Genomic DNA, 20382 nt, shown 5'->3' with positions numbered 1-20382 from the left:
CATAAGCAGAAACACCTGCAAAGTCAGTGACAAATCCTGCTCAAGGTGAACAGGTCCAACAAACCAAAGTAGTGAGTCAGCCAAAACAGAGCTGGTAAGCAGAGGCAAAGGAATAGCATCATGTCACAGAAGTCAGTCTTTCTTCTGCTTTCTCTACATTTTTTCTTCTTAAACTCAAAGTCTCACAGTGAAAAGAAGAGCCCCAGACCATGGAACCACAGAAACATGAAACACTGCATCTGGGCAAAACCTGAAATAGCAGGCAGATATACGGAAGGGCCTGAACAAGACTTGGGCTTTACCATCTGCAGAAGTCAGAGGCTGCAATACCCTTATCAAGGACTGCTCCAGGAGAGAACAGGACATGAATCAGGAGTCTAGCGAAACCCAAAGATATGCTTGGCTTTTGTCAGCTGACAAGCATCAGAGCAACTTCCAATAGACAATGGATTACTGAGAGAGTTATTGACGCTGACTACAATCACAAGACTGATATTGAGCTGCACACAAGTTGCTGGACACCCGATTCAGCTAGCAAGAGAAACCATCCTTTAAGAATGAGAAAAGATGGTTTTGCACCATTAAGGATGCACAGGTGTAGAAAACAGCAGTAAATCCTCCTCTCCAATGTATTATTGCAGATAATGACATAACTTGATTAGAAATTAACCCCTCTTAGCTGTAAGTCAAATTAAGATGATATCCTAAGTTTCAAAGCACTGAGTTTGAACCTCTGAAGTTTTCTGCAAGCAAAAGAGAAGGAAAGGATGTAAGGCCTGGCAAGGCCTCCATTGAGCAGATATCCCAAAAGGAATGCTACCTTCCGCAGAGGGTCCCTCACTTGAGAAGCATGTGGTAAACAGGTTAGCTTGATCACATAAACAGGTCCTCACTCAAGTCAGACACAGGGTACTCCAAAAGCAGAGAAGATCTGAGTGGATGAAGTCTGAAGAGGCAGTTTGCTTCATCTTTCACTTTTTACATGTAAACTGGGCTAGCAGAAGATACAAAGAAGACGATGAGAATGCTGAAGATGTAGACTCCCATGGGCAGAAGATCCCAATCTGGATTGGAAGGTCTCAGGGTGACTATTTCCAGAAGCTAAGGTGAAGGAGATCTTGCAGAGCTCTTCTGGCTGTGGGAAAAAAGCACCTGCACTCTAGGAAGTCAAATCATGATGATCAAATGATGAATCAGCTCTGCAACAGAAGGGGGCAAGTACTTCCTGCTCACCAAGTCTGAGAAAAAGCTACTGCAGGCAGGTCAAATAATCCTGGTCACAAATGTATAAAACACCATCTTATAGCCAAGAAGAGACTCCTACCAGTGTTAGTAAAAAGCAGTCTTGGGAAAAGAGAGAGCAGGAGCTAAGCCAATTTCAAAGCCATTTAGAGTGGTTTTGCACAGGTCACTTTTGTTCTTGGACAAGTTGTCTAGCAAGAAAACTGGGGAGATGGGCAGGGGTAACAGCTGCAGCACAGTACTGTTGAAGGGCAGAAGGTCTTGAGCAGAAGGGAACAGATGAAATGCTGGTAAAGTCAACCTTAGTGCCCTGAAAGTTGAGTTATCTCCTCATGTGCTGTCTACTGCTGCCACAAAAGGCCCTGCCTCTGCATTGTTAGTAGAAACTGCTGCCAATCTCCCAGTGCTTTCCTGGAACTTTCCTTTCCTCCCCTTTGTCTGTCCTCCTTGGGCTAAAACGAAAGAAAAGAAAAAGGGTTAGGGACAAGAAAAGCTGGGCTCGGTGCTTCTAGATAGAAGGGCACAATGGGTTAGAAAAGGGGCAAAACACTGGGGGCAAGGATGGACTGTCAACAAACACAGGGCTCCACCAACAGATCTATTTCAGCTGGCTCTTTCATGGTAGATGGACTACCTTCACACAGACACACAGGGCTGAAAACATCTCAGACTATAGTGTCATCAGATGTACTGAAAAGCCTCATAAGTAGCCATCTATCTGGAGGTCAGTTTCAGACTTGCAGGTGTGCTTGTGCTGTTGAAAAAACATACCTATAAACCTTCCTCATTAAACTTGATGGGAAGGTAATGTTACTTACTCAAAACAAGTAGTTAAACTGAAGGATAAACTAAATATGCATTAAAAGCATTTACTGCTCTCCAGAACAGGTCTCAGGATTGAAACTGCTAAAAAGTTAATTCGAAAGATTTTTCTCAGCACAAGGGTCATGCCTTCTTGCTTTCTGCCTGTTTGCCCCAAAACTCATTTCAATTGCTTTTTTCCAAATAATCAAGAAATCCGAATTCTTTTGTTCGCCTATGCAGAAAATGCACTAGACAACTGCAGAGAGGCGATAAAGAAAATGACGGATGCAAATTCGATCGTTTTCCTCTGTGTTTAGAAGAGACAAATCATACCAAACATTTTAGAAATCCACCAAGGCACTCATTACTATTCCTATGTTCCTTCTCCCACAGTGCTAATGAATTTAGTTCAGGTACTTAATCCAAACACTGATTTAGATGATCAATATTTGGAGATCATCTTCAATCTGCAGCCCTTACAAAAGGATACGTAACACTGAAATTAGGTTCTCTCTGCTCAAGAAGAGAATATACTTTAGGAAGTAAGAAGCTATAAAAATAAAATAGCTAGGCCACCAAATTAAGATCAACTTACCCAGTCTTTAATGGCATTCAGAACTACATATTCAGACTTGAAAAATAATTCCAGATTTTAGATTTAAAAAGACTGACACATCTTTTTTTACCATTTGTTTTTTTAAATCTTTCACACACAATTGGAATTACCAAACAAAAGGATTATAATCAAATTAAAGCATGCTCTGTATTCCATCTGATTCATGGAAAGACTTTTCCTTTTTCAGTACTAGAACACATTATTGCAAGACCTCTGGTTTTCTGGGCACTTGATTTTCAGCTGCAGTTACACTACTCTATCTGACCACTCCTTCCTCATTGCATTTTGACTGTGGACTCAACTCAATATACCACTCATACAAGTCTCCTTTATTTACTGAAGTACAGTGATACCAATCTGCAAGTCAATTCCTGAACAACCTAAGGTAAGTCACTGAATTTGGCATTTTCCGGCTAAAAGAACTCGTGTGTATACACACCCACCCCATATACACATGCAGAGCCAGCACTATTTATTTTTCTCTCTGTATTTCAGGAAACATTAAGTCTGTGCTTTCAAGGAAGTGAAATACAGGAAAATTAAAATACTTACAGGCATTTCATATCCAGCCACACTTTGTGTGCATGTGCTACTAAATCTAGCCTTTAAATGCAAATTGAATCAAACACCAGAATTGTATTCACTTGGTAAACGGTGAATACCACAGTACCTATGTGTTTCTCTACTCTGAAGGATTCTGTTAGTTCTCATCTACCACTGGAGCAAAGCAATTGCTTTTGATGCTCAGACTAGCCTAACAAGATCTGTACCAAATAAGTGATCAGAGATCAGTGACTAGTTATCACTGCCTCAGAGAATTAATAAAAAACCCTTCCAAGTCAGCAAGGGAATAAACTACCTCTACAAGGTATTTCTCTCGTAAACCCTGATATTAGGCAGGCTTATGCCATGAGGCATGAGTTTACATACTTTCTAAACATTTTAGAAATCTTATCTAACATAATCCCTACATTCTATAATCCTGTTTAATGTAATTTTGAGTGGGCAAAACTGCTGGAACCAGTAATATCTCAAAATGGAAGGAGCTTTCAGAGCACCACCAGTGAACAGGCCATCAAGTGTAAAAGTAGTTTATATCCAGATTAGAGTTAGTCACTTAGGATCAGGTAACTTAATGCTGGGTTTCACAGTGAGCTATACTTATCTGCGTATGGGTCATAAACCTATTTTTTCTTCCCAACAGGAAACATTTTTGGTATGCCCTTTTACTGAATCCTTAGAAGAAACTTACATAAAACACTGACGGTCTTTGTACATGAAGTTTTCAGTGAATAAATGTTCTATTTGCAGTTTCTGAACATAAATAACTGAACTATTTCTTTTGAATGAAAAAATAGATATTCCCCCCAATGATAAAGAAACAATTTTACTAATAACTCAGCAATTTTCAGCTTGGGGCTTTCAAATATAGACTTCACCATCTGTTACCTATTGTAATGAACTGTATTACCTCAAGGTCTCTTTCATAGAGTTAAATTTAACCATTAATCCTGATTTTGCTTTGCAACTTTTCATTATGATTTTGCTTTTGGAGCTTTCAGAGCTCCCTCTTGATCCGAAGACAGGCACTGTAACCTCTCTCCCATCTACACTATTAGACAACAAAGTCTCACATTGAAATAAAGATTAGCTGTTGCCTGCTGCAAGCAGTGGGCCAATACTAGAAGAGGTTGGTTTACTAAGTTTAAGTAGCATTTTCTTGCTACTGCACACTTTGTCAGACTCAAAAGCTTCCCTCCTGGAGAGCCTTACTGTTAGGCAACATGATTATACCTGGCTTTCTTCCCTCCTGCCTCCTAGGGTCACTGCCACAGTTTGCAGTGCCAATTAATGGCTTCTCCTGAGGATACAGACCTCCTCCAGGCAAGGCTCTCAGAAACAGTCACTGATTCTGGATGCTGAAATTAAGACTGCTTAAGCAGGTCCCAGATTTCAGAAGGGACCAGATATTCAACCTCTGAACAGAACACTCCAGACAGAACCACCAGTTCAGCACCATTCACCGCCTACGCTTGGTTAAATAAATATCTGTGCCATGATTTTTACAGCAGTACCTCTTAGTGCATGTTGGTAAGCCACTTGTTATGCATGGAGCTAGGAAGAAATAATTTTTAATGCAGAAGGAGAGAAGATACCAGCTTCACCCTTCATGGATGTATTTCTGGAGCAGAATGGGTGCACGCTCAGCTTGGTGGGAGCAGAGGCAGAGCATCCACCACTGCAGGCTAGGAATTGACTGGTGCCTGCAGAAGCACACAATGAACACTGCTCACATGGAGAACTCCTCCTGCACTCATAATGCTGCACTGTTTCTCATTCCGACATTTTGTTGGCTTTTGGTTCTTGGATGATGTGGTTCAACACCCAGAGAGTAAGGTATGGACAATCCATTACTTCTAGACAGGACTACAGGCAGTCAGTACTTTTTCTCTTCCATCACATGCTAACACAGATGCTACTGCTTTAAGCTCATTGTTTGTCTTTTCTGCCTTTTCACCGGGATCATCAATATTTATATTACATTTACAATGCCACCATTATTTCTGAACTACAATCTTAATCTAAGTCTATATCAGTCCTGTCATAATTACTTGAAATGAAAATGAAAGATGTAAATCTTTGTGTATAATCATAAAGGAATTCAAAAGGAACAATTTAGAACAGTTGCTTTTTGGGGAGAAGAGCAATGAAGTTCCTGATTATGCATGCAAAGAACATCAAATTGCACCACACAGCAGGAATATGCAAACTCTGTCATATGTTAAGTGATGCACAGAAATCCTGTATCAATAAGTACTCTGCTTTACAGTGTGCCTGGATCATTGTAAGGTATGAAAGATTTGAGAACCAAAAATTTTAGATGCTGCTCATTTGAGAATCAGGGGCTACAAGTTTCTGTGTAAGCTATAGAAACAAAAGTATAATTCAAAAGAGCTCAGATCAGGTCACCAAATCAATTAAGCTTATAACATGCATCCTCTTTCCCCACCTGCAAATTTAGTCAATGACAACGCACTTGGCCAGCAGCGATCGCAATGCTTCTGATGGACACTATGCTGACTATATCTTTTGTTCTATCTTTTGACAACAGAAGCTCAGCATTTCTTCTCTGAAAATTTTCTAACAAATTCAAGCTGTTCCCTTCCTCAGCTTAAGTCAGTGAGATTTATTACTAGCTTTCTTTGGGCAAAAGAAGAAATGGAGTGCATCTGCAGTGCTATACAGTTTAACGTCACTTGTAAGAACTGAGCCTCGCATCCATCTGAAGACATAGTCCTCCTCCGTAAAGTCATCTCCTTTCATCTAAAACTGTTCTAAAATGTTTGTGTCATTTAGTTTTTTCTAAAACTCAAATTCCTTCTTCTCATTTTTTGAGAGCAGCTGATTAAACCTGAACAACTGGGTTGTTGGACGAAATATGCTGTAGCTATGAAATGGTACAGCAGGGACCAGTTTCACTGTTAATTTAAAATGCTAGAATTAATTAGGTAGTGTAAATGAAGAATTTAATAAGCACACTTTACAACCACAAGTTCTGCTTTTATTAAACACCCCTGCCAAATGAAGGCAACTATCTTCAGTCTCTGTTTTTCCTTGTCTCATTACCTTAAAATCTCTGCAGTGAAAAAAACATTTTTCTATTGCAGCCCCTCCCCCACAATTAAAATGTATGCCTGACTTCTATCTCCTCTTTCAAGTCATTAGCATCTTTTAAAAATGCTACTGTATATCCTGCCTGTTCTGAGAAGGTACCAAACAAAACCGAAGTTTACAATTTTGGTTTTGAATACCAAATTAAAGGCTGTCTTAGAAGCTGTCATTCCTATTCAACTCAGTACAGTGTACTACCAAATTAGCATATTTTTTTTAGTAAAGGAATATGCTTGTTTAAACATGTGTCTCTCCAAAGCGAGGGGTAACATCACGAATCAATTTTCTTAAAAAACCCTGCTACTGTTCTAAAAGACCTGTAAAGAGACTTGGATCAAGTGATTACTGCCGACATATAGTGTTTAATCCATTTGAAAAATAAAACAGTTCAGATCATAAATTCTCTCAAAGGGATCCTATATATTTAACAGACTTTGTTTAGCTTTGAACTCCTTGAAAAGAAGTATTTTGAGAGCCTAAACATTATTTCACAAGATCTGCGCACTTGCTTAGCAGTACAGGGAATACAGAATTTAACTGGTTCACGCAAAGGATTCAGTCCAGCCTCCGAAATACATTCAAGATTTTTCTAATGTGGCTTTGCCAGGCTAGCTATTTAACATGATGATTTGGTCTGTGACCTTTTCTATGCCTCTAAACAGATGCTGAAGCATTTGTTTAGCAGCACAAAATAGCACACACTTAGCTGTGATTTATTAGAAGAATTTCTGAACAAACAATGAAAAATTCAAAAGCAGACAAAACCAAACTAATTGTTTCAGACCTCCACCATTTCAGCTCAAATAGCTTAAGAACGCTATTTTTTCTACAACACGTCACTGTTAAATAAATCTGCAGTGATTTTTGATAAGGAAAAGAAGCAAAGAACCCTGTAAAGGTAGTCATTCCTGTAACAGCCTGCTACCATGCTTTGCCAGCCCCAACCCCCCAAAACACAGAAAACAACAAACATGAAATCCAATAAGCCTCACTTACATTATGACCCTGAAAGATGAGTTGGGTATGACCTCAGTACATTTCCATTTTATTACTCCTGATGTTCTAAGAACATCGGAAGATTATTAACTGCTTCTGGCTGACAACTCCATTCAATTTAGTAACTCCAATTTAGTGTGAGGAACACACACCCTAAAATGTAGTAATGTTGCACAATACCTTGATAACAGGCCTGAAGCTTTAGCAGATTAAGTTCTGTTTGCAAAAATAAATGGCACAGAGACTTTGGAGGACAATCATTGTTTTTTTCCTCCTTCCCCAACTTGGTTTGGTTCTTATCTGCTTGCATCACTTCTTAAAACATGCAGGCTCCGAAATCATTTAGGTGTGGTGACCTCAAAGCACTTTTTATTTTAAAAGAATAGTTATGAAATATTTTACTGATCATAACCATTTTTATGCACTTGGTATGGAAACAAGAAATATAGGCAGAAGCTACCCAAGAATACATCCATAAGATCATATAGCCTATTTCTCACGTCTTCGAATACAGAGACAAAAGCCCGGAGATAAAATGGAACAAGAAGAACACTGTTCCTAGCAGATGAAGTAATGGTTCCACTTACAAAGGCTGCCAATTCTACATGAGAACAACACAGAATATATAAAACCTTGGTGTTTTATTTCAAGTAAAACCCCATGAATTTAAGGCGTATGGGAAGAAAAAAGCTACTGAAACGTAGGACCTGCCATGATCAAAATTCAGGCTAGGCACACTAGACTTTTGCAGACAAGGGTTAGTCGTTCACTTCCACCTGAAATAACTGAAGTAACCTACGGTTTGATTTTTAAGATCATACTCAAACTGAAAAGAAAAAAACACATGGACCTAAACTAGTCTGGTAGCAGGTATCAAGGGTGGTATGTCATACTGAGATATTGAGTCAGCTAGGTTTGTAAGAATGAAGAGCTTCAGCTCTTCACATGGAAATTTTTGGAGAGGAAGACTAAGTGATTTTTTCTTTTAAGAAAAAAAAAGTAAAGAATAAATAAAAAGTCAAGTCAATTTTTCAATCTGTTTTTTTCCATACCCCTGAAGCTGCATCCCAATCAGAAGATATATTGAAATAGATACATCATGGTCAACATGCAAGAAGAAAGCTCTGCTGGACTACACTTCTGAGGACTTGAGCTGCCCTGGGGCTACTGCCATTTATTATGTGCCTCGCGTTGAACAAGAACATTGCTATATGTCAGGAAGTAAATAAAAAAGAAACATTGCATGTTTAAAAGCACTAAGCAGATCTTCCTAATGCTGCCAATAAAACAGCTGCCAGGCTGTTAGAGGTAGGTATGAAGACTTGTCTTTCAAATTCCTTATCTTTGCTCAGCACCCCTTTCCCACAGAATGCATGCCCAAGCTGCCTAGAGTGCATCCTTAAGAGATGGCTCTTGTTCTGGAACCCTTTGCTTCCCAAGGCTGCTGCTTTTCTTTGTGCTAAACATAACACTGGTGATGCACTGAACAGCAGTGAAATTTCAGCTGTTCCCCACCTACAGCGTGAGTAGACACACAGCCTATAAAACTAACCTATAAAGCAAGCTATAAAAAGTCATTGCTCATCCTGCTGTTGTCTCGTGCATCAGTGAATTCCTGGTTGTGGCAGCAAAGATACAGAGCAGGTTAGGCGCACTGGCACCTGTCCACACCTTTAGTGACGGTGCAGACACCTCTCTCCTCTGAGAGAAGATCTGTAATGGGAAACTTCTCTCATTCTGAAGACACCTACAAACGGGTGCCATGTCATGCAGGAAGGGGTCATCACAAATTAAGGTGTCTTCAGGGAACAAATCTAAGTTCATTAACCAATATCCACAAACGTCCAAAAAATTGAGAGCAGTGGCCCCCAACTACAGACCACTGCTGCTCCAGAAAAGCATGGTAAGTGGGCTGTGAGGGACACAAAGAACCATCATGACTTTGAAGTGTTGCTAACAGGCAAAAATTTGATGAAGGATGGCAAGGTTCAAAAGAAATAATCGAAATTATGAACTGTCAGTTCGCTCAAGCAATTTAGACTATATTCCTATAACTGAGTCAATGCTAAATACAAAATAAGTAACGATAAGTGTTATTTATTCAGGGGGGTTCGACTAGAACTTCAGAGGTCCCTTCCAACCTCAGCCATCCTGTGATGGATCAGGAAGGCAGTATCGTTGTCTGAGCTTCGCTGCAAGAAGCTGCATAGGAAGTGTTATATGCACGCACACTGGTAATGTTTGTTCCTCCCCTCATTTCTGTGCACAGGTTAGAAATATAAGGCTTCTTCTACAGTTGTTCTAGAACCAACGTATATCACTGAAAACTAAAGGCCTACCACATGAAGAAGTTTACCGTGATATTTGCAGTAAGTCCCACACTAAACACTTGTAACATGAGCACTGGGGTTTCACTGACCCTGATGTATGTGAAGGTGAACGATGCTCGAGCGCTTACCTGTGATTTTGTCTCTCACGAGCTTGCAGGATTCTATTTCACCGATGCTCCCAAAGAGACTCCTGAACTCCTCCTGGGTCATGTTCTGGGGTAAATAGTTGACTATGAGGTTGGTTTTGCTGTCATCTGTGGCAGCCCCTGTCTGCATGGGGGAAGGGCAGTTTCTACTGTTGCTGGAGGGTCCATTGGTTGTATTGGAAGTAGGGCCATTCGACACCTGAGGCTCCATGGTGCTAATTATCTAAATCAAAATAAGAGGAAAAGAGAAAGAAGCCTTAAGTTTCATAGATACAATTGCTATTTTTAAAGATACTTACAAACGAATGAGTAGGTAGCATTCATGGCCAATTTAGATACTTCAACAAAAAACCCTGCTTGATTCCTCTGTTATTGTTGCAAAGTAGGTCATGCTAGTCTTTGGCTGTGAGCATATACTAAGATGCAGTTTAAAAAACCCTTCTTTTTTGTTAATGCGAAGCTGATTTCTGCTTTCATCACACAGCCATTTTCACAAATGTATATTTAAACCACATAAATTTAATTATAATTTAAGGTAATAATCATAATTAAAATTATAGTTCCATTAAATCAGATTAAGTAAGTGTATGGCTCTATATGAAAAGGTAAAATATTTTACCTATTTAATAACGGTATCACAGAGTGCAATGACAACAACATTAACCAGGCACAGTCAATCTGCAAAGTGTCGTCATTTGGACTGCCTTCGGTTAATAAACTCAGTGTCCCAAGACATAACACTTACTGGTTCCAGTGATGACCTATATTCTCCAGTTATTTTTTTCACTAACGAACTGACACCTCTTTAAATAATAAAGCCCTGGATTTGCAATCTTCGGAGATACAAAGGTCGTTAGGTATTTACTGGAACCAGAAAGGTTTAATCAGAATGAGCTTATCAGGCACAGACTGGAATTTTAACAAGCAGTTCTATCTTGAAACACGGAACTCTGATTTTCAACAATACTCAGATTTATACTCAGATTTTTCCAAAACATCACGCAAGAACCCATCCCAGCAAAGCAGATGCATGCCAGTGGCCCCATTATCACCAGTGCACCTGGCCACGTGGGTGCAGATGTCTGCAGGGTATGGACCAGAGAACCAAAGTCTACAGCACAAAGCTGCAGAGATATGGACGAAGAACGCCAAAAGCCTGGGCACTGCCCAGGTATCTGCCCCAACCGCAGTGCCCAGCCTGTCTGCGGCTGCCCACAGAAGGACACAGTCGCAGATGTGAATGAACCGAAGCAATGCAAATGGCAGCTTTCACTGTCTGCTGTAAGATTGGCACTAGTGCAGCTGCACTGGCATCTGTCAAAGCCCATCCCTAGGACAGGACGGACAGACAACAATGGACAGACAGACAACGGTACAGGCTGGAGCCACAGGAAGGTGCACTGCAGGGATGGGCACAGAGGAGAACAACCGACACTGAGCCTCGCACTCATCTCATCCTGTAATTATTGTAATTACTCATGACTTAATTAGCTTTCTTTTTTAAAGCCAGGGAGGTACATATTGCAACAAATTAGGCTTGTAGTTTGGGGGGGGATGACACCGAAACAGGGGAGTCTCTTCTAAAATTAGCTGCATCACAGCGGTTACATTTCTAAATAGCTTATATGGTCAGTGGTGGTTTTCTTTTTTTTTAAAGCAACACCAAAGCACTTCAACTTAAAGCTTCATTTATAGAATAACCCTCCTTTTTAATCAATGGAAACAAGTTTTGAATTACTATTATTTTTATTGGGCCCAGGATTACCTACTTGGTATAGCAATTTCCAAATCAAAAATAAACCCTGCCATATTGTGTAGCAACAGAAAGGCCTTCAGCCACAAAGCCAAATCATTTTGAATATGAATTCCCCAGGAACAGTAACCTCCTGGAAGCAGTCAGCACGCCTGAGTCAGAAGCCCACTGCCGATTTGGCCAGCCACGCACCACCGCCGACACCTTCCGTGAGGCAGCATCGACCCCGTGTGCTTGGTGTTCAGGGCCTTCCGTCTCACCCGCTATTAGCCACATTCCCTCTTCCAATCCGATTTCGTACATGTATTTACTCACACATAGTAAGTACTTTGGATGCTACTAAATCTGTTTAGCTCAGGAGTCCATCTGGAAGATAATCTTTTGATCTCTGCATCCCTAGCCTTACAGCGGACACTAACTCCAATCCTAAGCTCGCTAATAACCTGCTGCCCGGGTGTGTTCTCCTCACACTAAGGGTAACGCTCACCCTGTGAGGCACTGCTCAGTGTGCTCATACACACCGTATCAGTTTAATTAAAACAAAAGAAATCCAGTCCAGGTTTTCCCTGAGCACCATCCTTGTGCTGATGAAGCCTGGCGTCCCTCCCTTGAGGGAAGCAGAAGATGGAGGCCGCCACCACACAGGACCAGGCCTGCTCCAGCACTATGGCTTGTCCTGCACTGCTGACCACCACCACCACGCTGTCATTGCCTTTTGGCTGAAGGTGATTATTTCATATGCTGTAGCAAATTTTCACCCGTTCTCCATTTCATATAGTAGCTTCCACGCTAGACGCTCCACCAGGACAGTGCATATTTTCCCCTCGAGTCTGTGTTCAAACCCCATTCTCTTAGCCAGTGAAAGCCTCGCAATTAACAAGGTACAGTCAGAAGGTGACAGTAAGACAGCTGATGTGGTTAACTGCAGCTGTGTATTTAAGTCATCTGACTAGATCATTTCTATTATGAAAGCAACACAACAAACTGCAATTTTGGGGACTGGTCCTGCACCTAAAGCAAACAAAATACTGTACCTGGTTTCAGTTACAGCAGAAGCAGGACTTCAGCACAATTCAATGAGAAAGGTACATCACCTATTATTAGCAACAGGAACAAAATCTATGTACAGTTTCCCACAATAAACAAAACCCCACGATCTTTTAAAAAAGTCTATTAAAGCAAACAAAATTCAAAGCTGGCTGGTGTCCTACTTACGTGTTTTGCAAACTTTTTAGTTGCATTTTAAGCATGGTTACCTTCCACTCCATGCAAATAAATACAATTTAACTAAGATATTTAACAAATACTGAATATTAGAGGTAAGCTGCTCAAGAGAAATCTGTTCTTGAACAAATAGATTCTAGTATAATACTTCTGAGTACCTTGGCATAAACCTGTGTTGCACCAGGCACCAGGTTTTCTTCCTAGTTACTCTTACTCAGCTCCAATTAGGTTTTCCTGAATAGATTTTTCAATAGTAGAAAGGAAAAAAACAATTATTTGACCTTCAAATTATTACAAAATTGTAGGTTACTAAAATTGATTTGCTATGTAAGAAAAAATATTGGATAGAGAAAAATTGTAAGATTTATTAGAAGTGTTTATTTTTTTACTGAATAATTTTCCAGTCTGTGCATAGTGATTTCTGCGTAAGAACTGGTAAGTACCAGAGCATGAATTCTTGTGGCCTCAGAAGAGTAATACTTATTTCAGCAGTACATACTGATTTATATTACTAAAGACTTAATGGTAACAAAAAGGTTAAGTCCCGGTCCCCTTTTCAAGCACAGTCTTCTCCCCTACACATCTACCTCAAACTGTTCGGAGTTCAACATGCATTCACAAGGACACTGATGGTTGATAAGCGTTAATATTAAGATGTTGTTAATCCCACATCAGTCAGCACATTACTTAAGAACAACTATATTATTTATTCAGGGAGTAGATTTTAACATGCCGTTCACTTTTTTCTGATTTATAACACTAAGATTTAGATCGTTAATTCAATATTTGTATCACAATATGGACATTTCTGAAATTGATACTGGAGTTTCCAGGAGCTCACTCTCATTATGCTTTAATTACTGGTAATAACGTTATTTTATTGTTTTATAAAAAGAATACTGCGCTGCAATTAAATTCCAAAAAAGTATAAAAAGGAGCCTATAAATCTACTTTCAGCTCATCAAGAGCTTTATAAATCTACCTTTAGCTCATCAAAAGCTTATATGGATACTAACAGAACAAATATGGAAACTGAACAGTAATTTAACACAAAAATATATACTTTTCAAGTATAAAAATACACTATCCCTTGTAGATTAGTATTACACCTCTACATATGCTATATAAAATTGGCAGTGTTTTCATTATTTTGTAGCCCTTCTCAAACCTAATTTAGGTAGCTACTACTGGTCTTGAAATACTGCAGAACGAATGTATACTGATGTGTATTTGCTACTGTTATAGTATCACAGGTTTTCTTTTCCTTCATTTTTTGCCTGACTTACAATGCTGCAACATTATTTTCTATATACAGGTTAACAGTATCTTTGAAGAAAAATAAATTAGTTGCTGTTTTTAGACACTGATAATTTAAGCACCAATATTTGAATATTCTATCTTCATAATGTTATTACTATTATTACTTTTAATCTGTGACTTAGACAGAATTTCAAGACTGATTTTGTCAGTTAAACAAAGACAACCCGTATCTCAAATTGTGGATATGTTTCATCACACTGCTGCTTATAAAAATCGCTTCTTGGTGTACTACTTTTCTCTGTATGGTAATGCAGCCGCCAAGTAGAATGTATTTTGGTTTGACAGATTTCACAAAGAAAAGCTTTGCTGCTCAGGAAGACAGCATAAGCTTTGCCAGTGTTTTGCAAAACACTGCTTACCAAAAGGCTTCGTATAACCCCTCCTACAAAATATCAGCAACAAATACCCATTATAGCAACTCCTACGTTCCAAATAATGTTTCAGAAATACTTCTGCCATATCTTCATATACATTTTTTCCAATTAATTCAATTAATTTCAATTTATTCCTGCTCAAGTATTAGCTCCAACAATAATGCAAATACCTGTATGTATAAACAAAACTATTACAATGCTTAAACAAGCCACAATAACTGACATTAATCTTCAGTTGCTATTACAGTAAATGTGTGACATCCATCTACCATTACAAAGCACAGTTAATGAATCATTTAGAAAACTACCCACAGACTGATTAAGACAGTCTTATCTTCCTATTGCATGCATAAGCAATAGCCAATGGCTCCATAAATGTAAATATATGTGTTGTATATTTACAAGATTTGTTCTCAGTAGTCTAAAAGAAGATCTGCACGTTGGACTGAAAAACTGTCACATACATACACTGTGAGAAGCCTGCATTCAGCAAATAATTTAACACCCTTTCTTGTTATCTGAGTTACATATGCTCTGCTGCCCATTTTCCACAATGAAGAGAAATGAATCTGAGAGGGGGAAGAAAATCCAGTAGCAATTAGGAATCTTAAAAATAAGTATATGTATAGGCACCAAAGAGACGTATCTGAAACGGTCTTTCTAAAAAACACAACAAAATGAATAAAATTCTTAAGTCTATGAAGGATTCAGGAGTCCTTAAAATGGAGCTGTCCACATAAGTCAGAAATGTTATCTATGAATAATAAACTGTTCACAGCACCTAAATGCCAAGAAAAATGATCATAGTAAATTACGCCTCATGAACAATTCATGAGGTCTAATTTTATATTATTTCTAAGTGTTCATTAATGAACAAACTCAGAACATTCTCCCATAAAAAAGAATTTAGATAAATAATGCAAAGCTCTTACTTTATCTAAAAAAGCTCTTTAATTAGCATTGCAAGTTGTTTGCTTTTACATGGGAAAACAAATGGTGCCATGGCAGAGGTCCCATAGCCATCTCCTGAATAAGGATGACAAAAGGAAAAACAAACAAAACCTCTCCAACAAAATAAACACCAGTGTGTTTTTTTTTTTTAAAGGCTCAGCATCTCTTCTTCTGAGCACAAGGAAGTCAGGATGGTGCAGAAATCTGGGTCCCACATCTTTTCTGCAGGTGGGAAAGGCCCAATTGTAGGAGCTGCCCTAGAAATCCAGCCACAGGCCTCCCATCTGCTCCCACACTTGTCTTTGACACAGCTATTCCCATAAGGCTGACCCATAGGTATTGTGTGGAACAAAGACCTGCAAGATCAGGCCCCTCGACCCAGGACCAGCAGCTGTATGCCCCTGCCCCAGTTTAATGCTGCCACTTCTCACTTCAGTGGGATTAAGCCCATCTCCTGTGTTTTTGCTGATTTTTGCTGGATGGTAAGATCTTCAGGACAGATCATGTCTTCCCACTGGAGTGTTTAAAAACAGTGATTTTTAACTATTCATGGGTTGAAAGCCTCAACTCCACCAGGAGCAAGCAATTGGTGCACCTGAACCTTGCAGGCACGTTAAGTGCTTCCGTCAAAACTGACCTTCAGAGAGGCAGATGATGCTCTGTGTGCAGCTCCAGTACAGATTCTTCTAACATAACTGTCAAATTTCACTGTCAATTACGTTTTTATTAAAGCTTATGTACCACACAACTAGGCTTTGCTATTATTTACCTAATAAATACATCATGAACATGAAATACAGAAGGAAAACGAAGCTTTTGAGCAAAGCTGCCTGAAGGCAAATCCAATATCCCAGAAATGAATCATTATCAAACCCTCCATATTTTGACATACTCCCCACTCATATACACTTTTACATGCTGTATCTTTCCCTCCTTTCCAGGGGAAGTCATTAAATATCTTAAATATAGATATAGCTGAAAGTCTCAGCTCAAAATGAGCAGTCACCAGCTCTGGCACCAAGGCTAGAGCCTTACAAAAATCTGTTTCAGAGTGCACTACACTCAAGTTGAAATAATGGTGTTCAAATGTTTTCAGTAAGTTCACATTTCTTGGGTGCCCCGATAATTGTACAGAGCACGCAAGTGATCCAAATGGAGAACAACAAATGCATTCATTTTAAGAAACTATTTTCAGTTCAAATAAATGAGAAAATTATTTTCTTTAATAGCTCGACTTATCTTGATCTAGTCCATTATATGCTTTTGCATGAATATGCTGAAACAAAATATTTTGTCCCCAATTTGCAGCACAATGAATGTAAAGTTTATTGGCAATATTACTTATTATCACAGCAATGCCTGAAGGATAGAACTGATACTAGCATCAAGTCACGCTGGATGCCATAGAAATGGGTAGGCAGGGCAGGGACTTTCACTGCAGCAGCACAAGAACTAGAAAGACAAACCCTGTTATTTTTATTTCAGGTTTTGCAGAAGGTAAAAACAAAAGGACGACAAACCAGAGGAAAGCAGACCACTGAAGTCATATCACAAGCTGTGACAGCTCTAGGAGGGTAACAGCCTATACACAAACCTGACCTAGTCATAGGGTCACCTTTCTTCACAACTTTGGAAAAAGCAAAACAGTATTATCATGCACTAAATCACATTTATCTGAAACTCCAAAAAGTTTTCTGTTCCAATGAAATACGGGATCAACAGTTGTAGACTTGACTTCAATGACAGAAGGGACTAGGTTAAAGAAAAAAGGTAAAGTAACTCAAACATTTCATCAATAGCTAAGGTGCAACTAGAGGAAGCCATGCTCAGAACTCCACGTCCAATAACCACTAAGATAGTAAACAAACATCACATACTTTGTACAGTCTCTTGCTACAGGTATTCTGGGGCTAAGAAATGGAGAAGGGAGCACTACAGTTAGGGTACTGCAGTTCAGTCCTCCCCAAGCCTGCAGAAAACACATGGAAATGGAGAGCAGTGTACGGGTAAGCAGTTCATGTGCAGTGATTTCTGGGAAGCACAATAAAATACATGTTTGTAAGGACATACATGTTATTCCAGCAGCGGAATATTGTTACAGATTTACCATATGTATTACCTCAACTCACAGTATTTGTTGTTCTTTATGAACTGCTACCAGGCTTCACTGCTGTTTCCAGCTTCTTTGCTCGTTGAGATGACTACGAAGAAGCCATGCATCCCATAAACCTCAGCACTGTCTGGCTCTATTCTTCAGTGTTCTCCAAACATCTAGGGAAGTCTACACCAAGTGTGCTCAACAGCCCTAAAGCGATCAGGCAGTTGGACTTCATCTTTGTAGGTCCCTTCCAACTGAAGGAATCCGTTCTACCAGCACTAAGGGAAGGTAAAATGGAAAAACTAACTAGTAACAGGCAGTGGTCACAGAAGTTGCCTCCTACCCCTGCACCAAACTAAGTCCTTTCAACTAAGGCAAACCAACTTCTTGTAAGCCTGTCACTTAAAGCTTCTTTATTTAGACTGGTTTCACTGGAATTTGCCTGTAATCATTTCTGTCATTAAACTTGATTTACATATGAAAATATAGGAGAATGCAGCCTTGATTTCACAGTACTCAGCCGCAGCTCTGGCATGCGGCTTTGGAGAAAGGAGTCACAGACAACACCCAGAGAGGAAAATGGACACGTCCCCGGCCTACTCAACGGGCCTCACCATCAGCTCAGGTCAAAGCCCCTTGTGATTCCTTGTCCCCCCACACCATGGACCTGAACAAAGGTGGTGGCAGGGGGCTGTCCTACTTCTGTGCCAGGACAAGGCCACCAATGGCTCCTGCCCACTCATGTCCCTAGGGTGGCCTCTGCTCAAAGGCCTGTACGTTTCCGAAACCAGAACAAAGGCAATGCAGTCCAGCACTACCTTCTGAAGAAGTGTTTATTTCTTCAGTCATCTTATTTCTGCCAAATTTGTGTCAGACCACTCACACCAAAAGTTTCACAAGGGTCTATTTTATTTATTTTATCATTCTGTATCGTTCCTTATTCCCTCCTAGCTTTTTTTTAAACCTAAGTCAGGAGCTACTACTTATTCTTCCAAGATGCATACAAAGGCCAAAGGGATTTGAAGAAAAACAGAAACAATCTCAACAGTAAGATGAGATATTTCTTTGATTGATGCTACAAGCCAAAGTCTGATGAAAGCATCTTTTTCCACCATGGACAGCATTTTATCAGACAGATGCCACAAAGGCAAGAGGTCTCCACCTGACTGCCTAGTCATCTCTTTTTCAAGAGGGACAAACAAAAACTGTATTTAAATGTCTGTGTTAGCCGGGTGATAAGAAAGCCAAAAACATTCAGTATTTGAGACAAACCCTGAAAGATTGGAGAGGTTCTCAAAAACCTCAGTACTACATAATAGTAATAATACAAGAGCATGCCAGAGACAAACAACTGAAACAGCTTTTCAGTGTGAAGGAGATAAAACCTAGAAATACACTGAAGCAAAAGGAATGTAAATTAAGAATATCTTTCTATAGTTTTTCTTGCTTTCTAGATTTTATTTCAGCTTGCAGTTTTGTTTCCTAATCACCACCTACTTGTTTAGTTTACTGACCATATTACCGAGTTGCATGTTGCTAATCTATATCTGAACTATATTACCAACCTGGGAATACGTGTGTCATTGTGTACTCATGCACAGATTCCCACGGGTACGTATATGTAAGTGCAATAAGCAGACAGCTGCAAGTCTTCAGCTGCTGTAGACCTGTCACAATTCCGCTTTGTTTTTCCCTTTAAGAAAATACTCTAGAATCATTTGCAACCTGAAAGTTTAGACAGTGAAAACTGTATTACAAGCCATACTGTATAACCATGCTACCAGATCAAGATTAACTACAGAAGTCTACTTACCAGAAGCCAAGGCAAAGCAGGCCAGAGCAGGCTCTCCATGAAACCCAGGAACATCCAACCCCCCACTGCTGTTATTACTAGCAAAGTTCTAGAAACAAAAGCTATAATTTTCAAAAGCCCTCAAGTAATTTAAGAATCATTAATGTTCACTGCAGTAGGATTTCAGCTTCTAAGCCATATATACACATGCTTTTTTTTTTTTTTTAAGTGTTGCCCATACATTTTTCATGCAAAAAGAAGTGCTTATATTATGCAGAAATTCATAGCTTCGCAAGACACACACCACAACCAAGGTATTTTAGGCTCTGTCCTCAACAGGACCTTAATGAAGACACACTGGTAAATGCAATTAGGAAACACTAATCAACATGTGTACATCTCAACTGCTGGCAACAACATCTCTATGGATACTGCTGCTCACAGGTCTAAGAGACAGACCCCAAAATAGGATTTAGCGAAACCCAGGAATTTCCATCCCCTTCATCAGAGTTACTAGCTTACTGCGAAGTAACCTATTCTCACCTTCTCTTAAACTGAACTGGACTAGCAATAAAGATGAAATTTACAGCTTTTCTGCAATTCACCTGCAAGTCTACAGCCCTGCACCACACTGATGTTGCTTACAGGAATAACATTTTTGTGAAAAATAGGGATTCTTCTTTCTGTAACATACTCTGGTAGACAAAGTTACAATGAATTACTCCAAAGTAATATGTCCATCCCTATCTTAAGGGTCATGAACAGAAAATTTAAGTTGAGAATTTGAGAAATTTCTGCAGGAGGAGTGATAAGAAATGACCTTCTAATATACAGAGGTAGACATTTACTTGGATGGTATCACAAAGTATTTACACAATGGCTTAAACAAAATAAGTTAATGTATGGAAGGGACAAATATCAATAATATTTACTTGAATTAGATCTCATGCAGAAAAGTACCTACGCTGAGATCAAAGACCATTACCCACAGTTTAATAATGCATTATTCATCAATAAAGGACAAAATATCAAGGACATACTCATCTGTCACAGGTCAGGCTAAA

At 39.4% G+C, this 20382-nt stretch overlaps 1 protein-coding gene across 10 annotated transcripts in view; it reads right to left on the bottom strand.

The window, feature by feature from the left end:
* The window catches only part of ELAVL4 (ELAV like RNA binding protein 4), a 79636-nt gene that overhangs the window by 32438 nt on the left and 26816 nt on the right, over window positions 1–20382 (bottom strand). For all 10 annotated transcript variants that reach the window (XM_083846616.1, XM_083846614.1, XM_083846612.1 and 7 more), the window contains exon 2: window positions 9789–10029. In XM_083846616.1, the coding sequence (XP_083702742.1) occupies window positions 9789–10029 (241 nt within the window). The remainder of the gene's footprint in view (window positions 1–9788; window positions 10030–20382) is intronic.

Source organism: Anser anser (genome assembly GCF_964211835.1).
Source record: "Anser anser genome assembly, chromosome: 8".
Classification (NCBI taxonomy): Eukaryota; Metazoa; Chordata; class Aves; order Anseriformes; family Anatidae; genus Anser; species Anser anser.
Note: the sequence above shows the minus strand (reverse complement) of the source record. Positions and strands in the feature narration are given on the sequence as shown.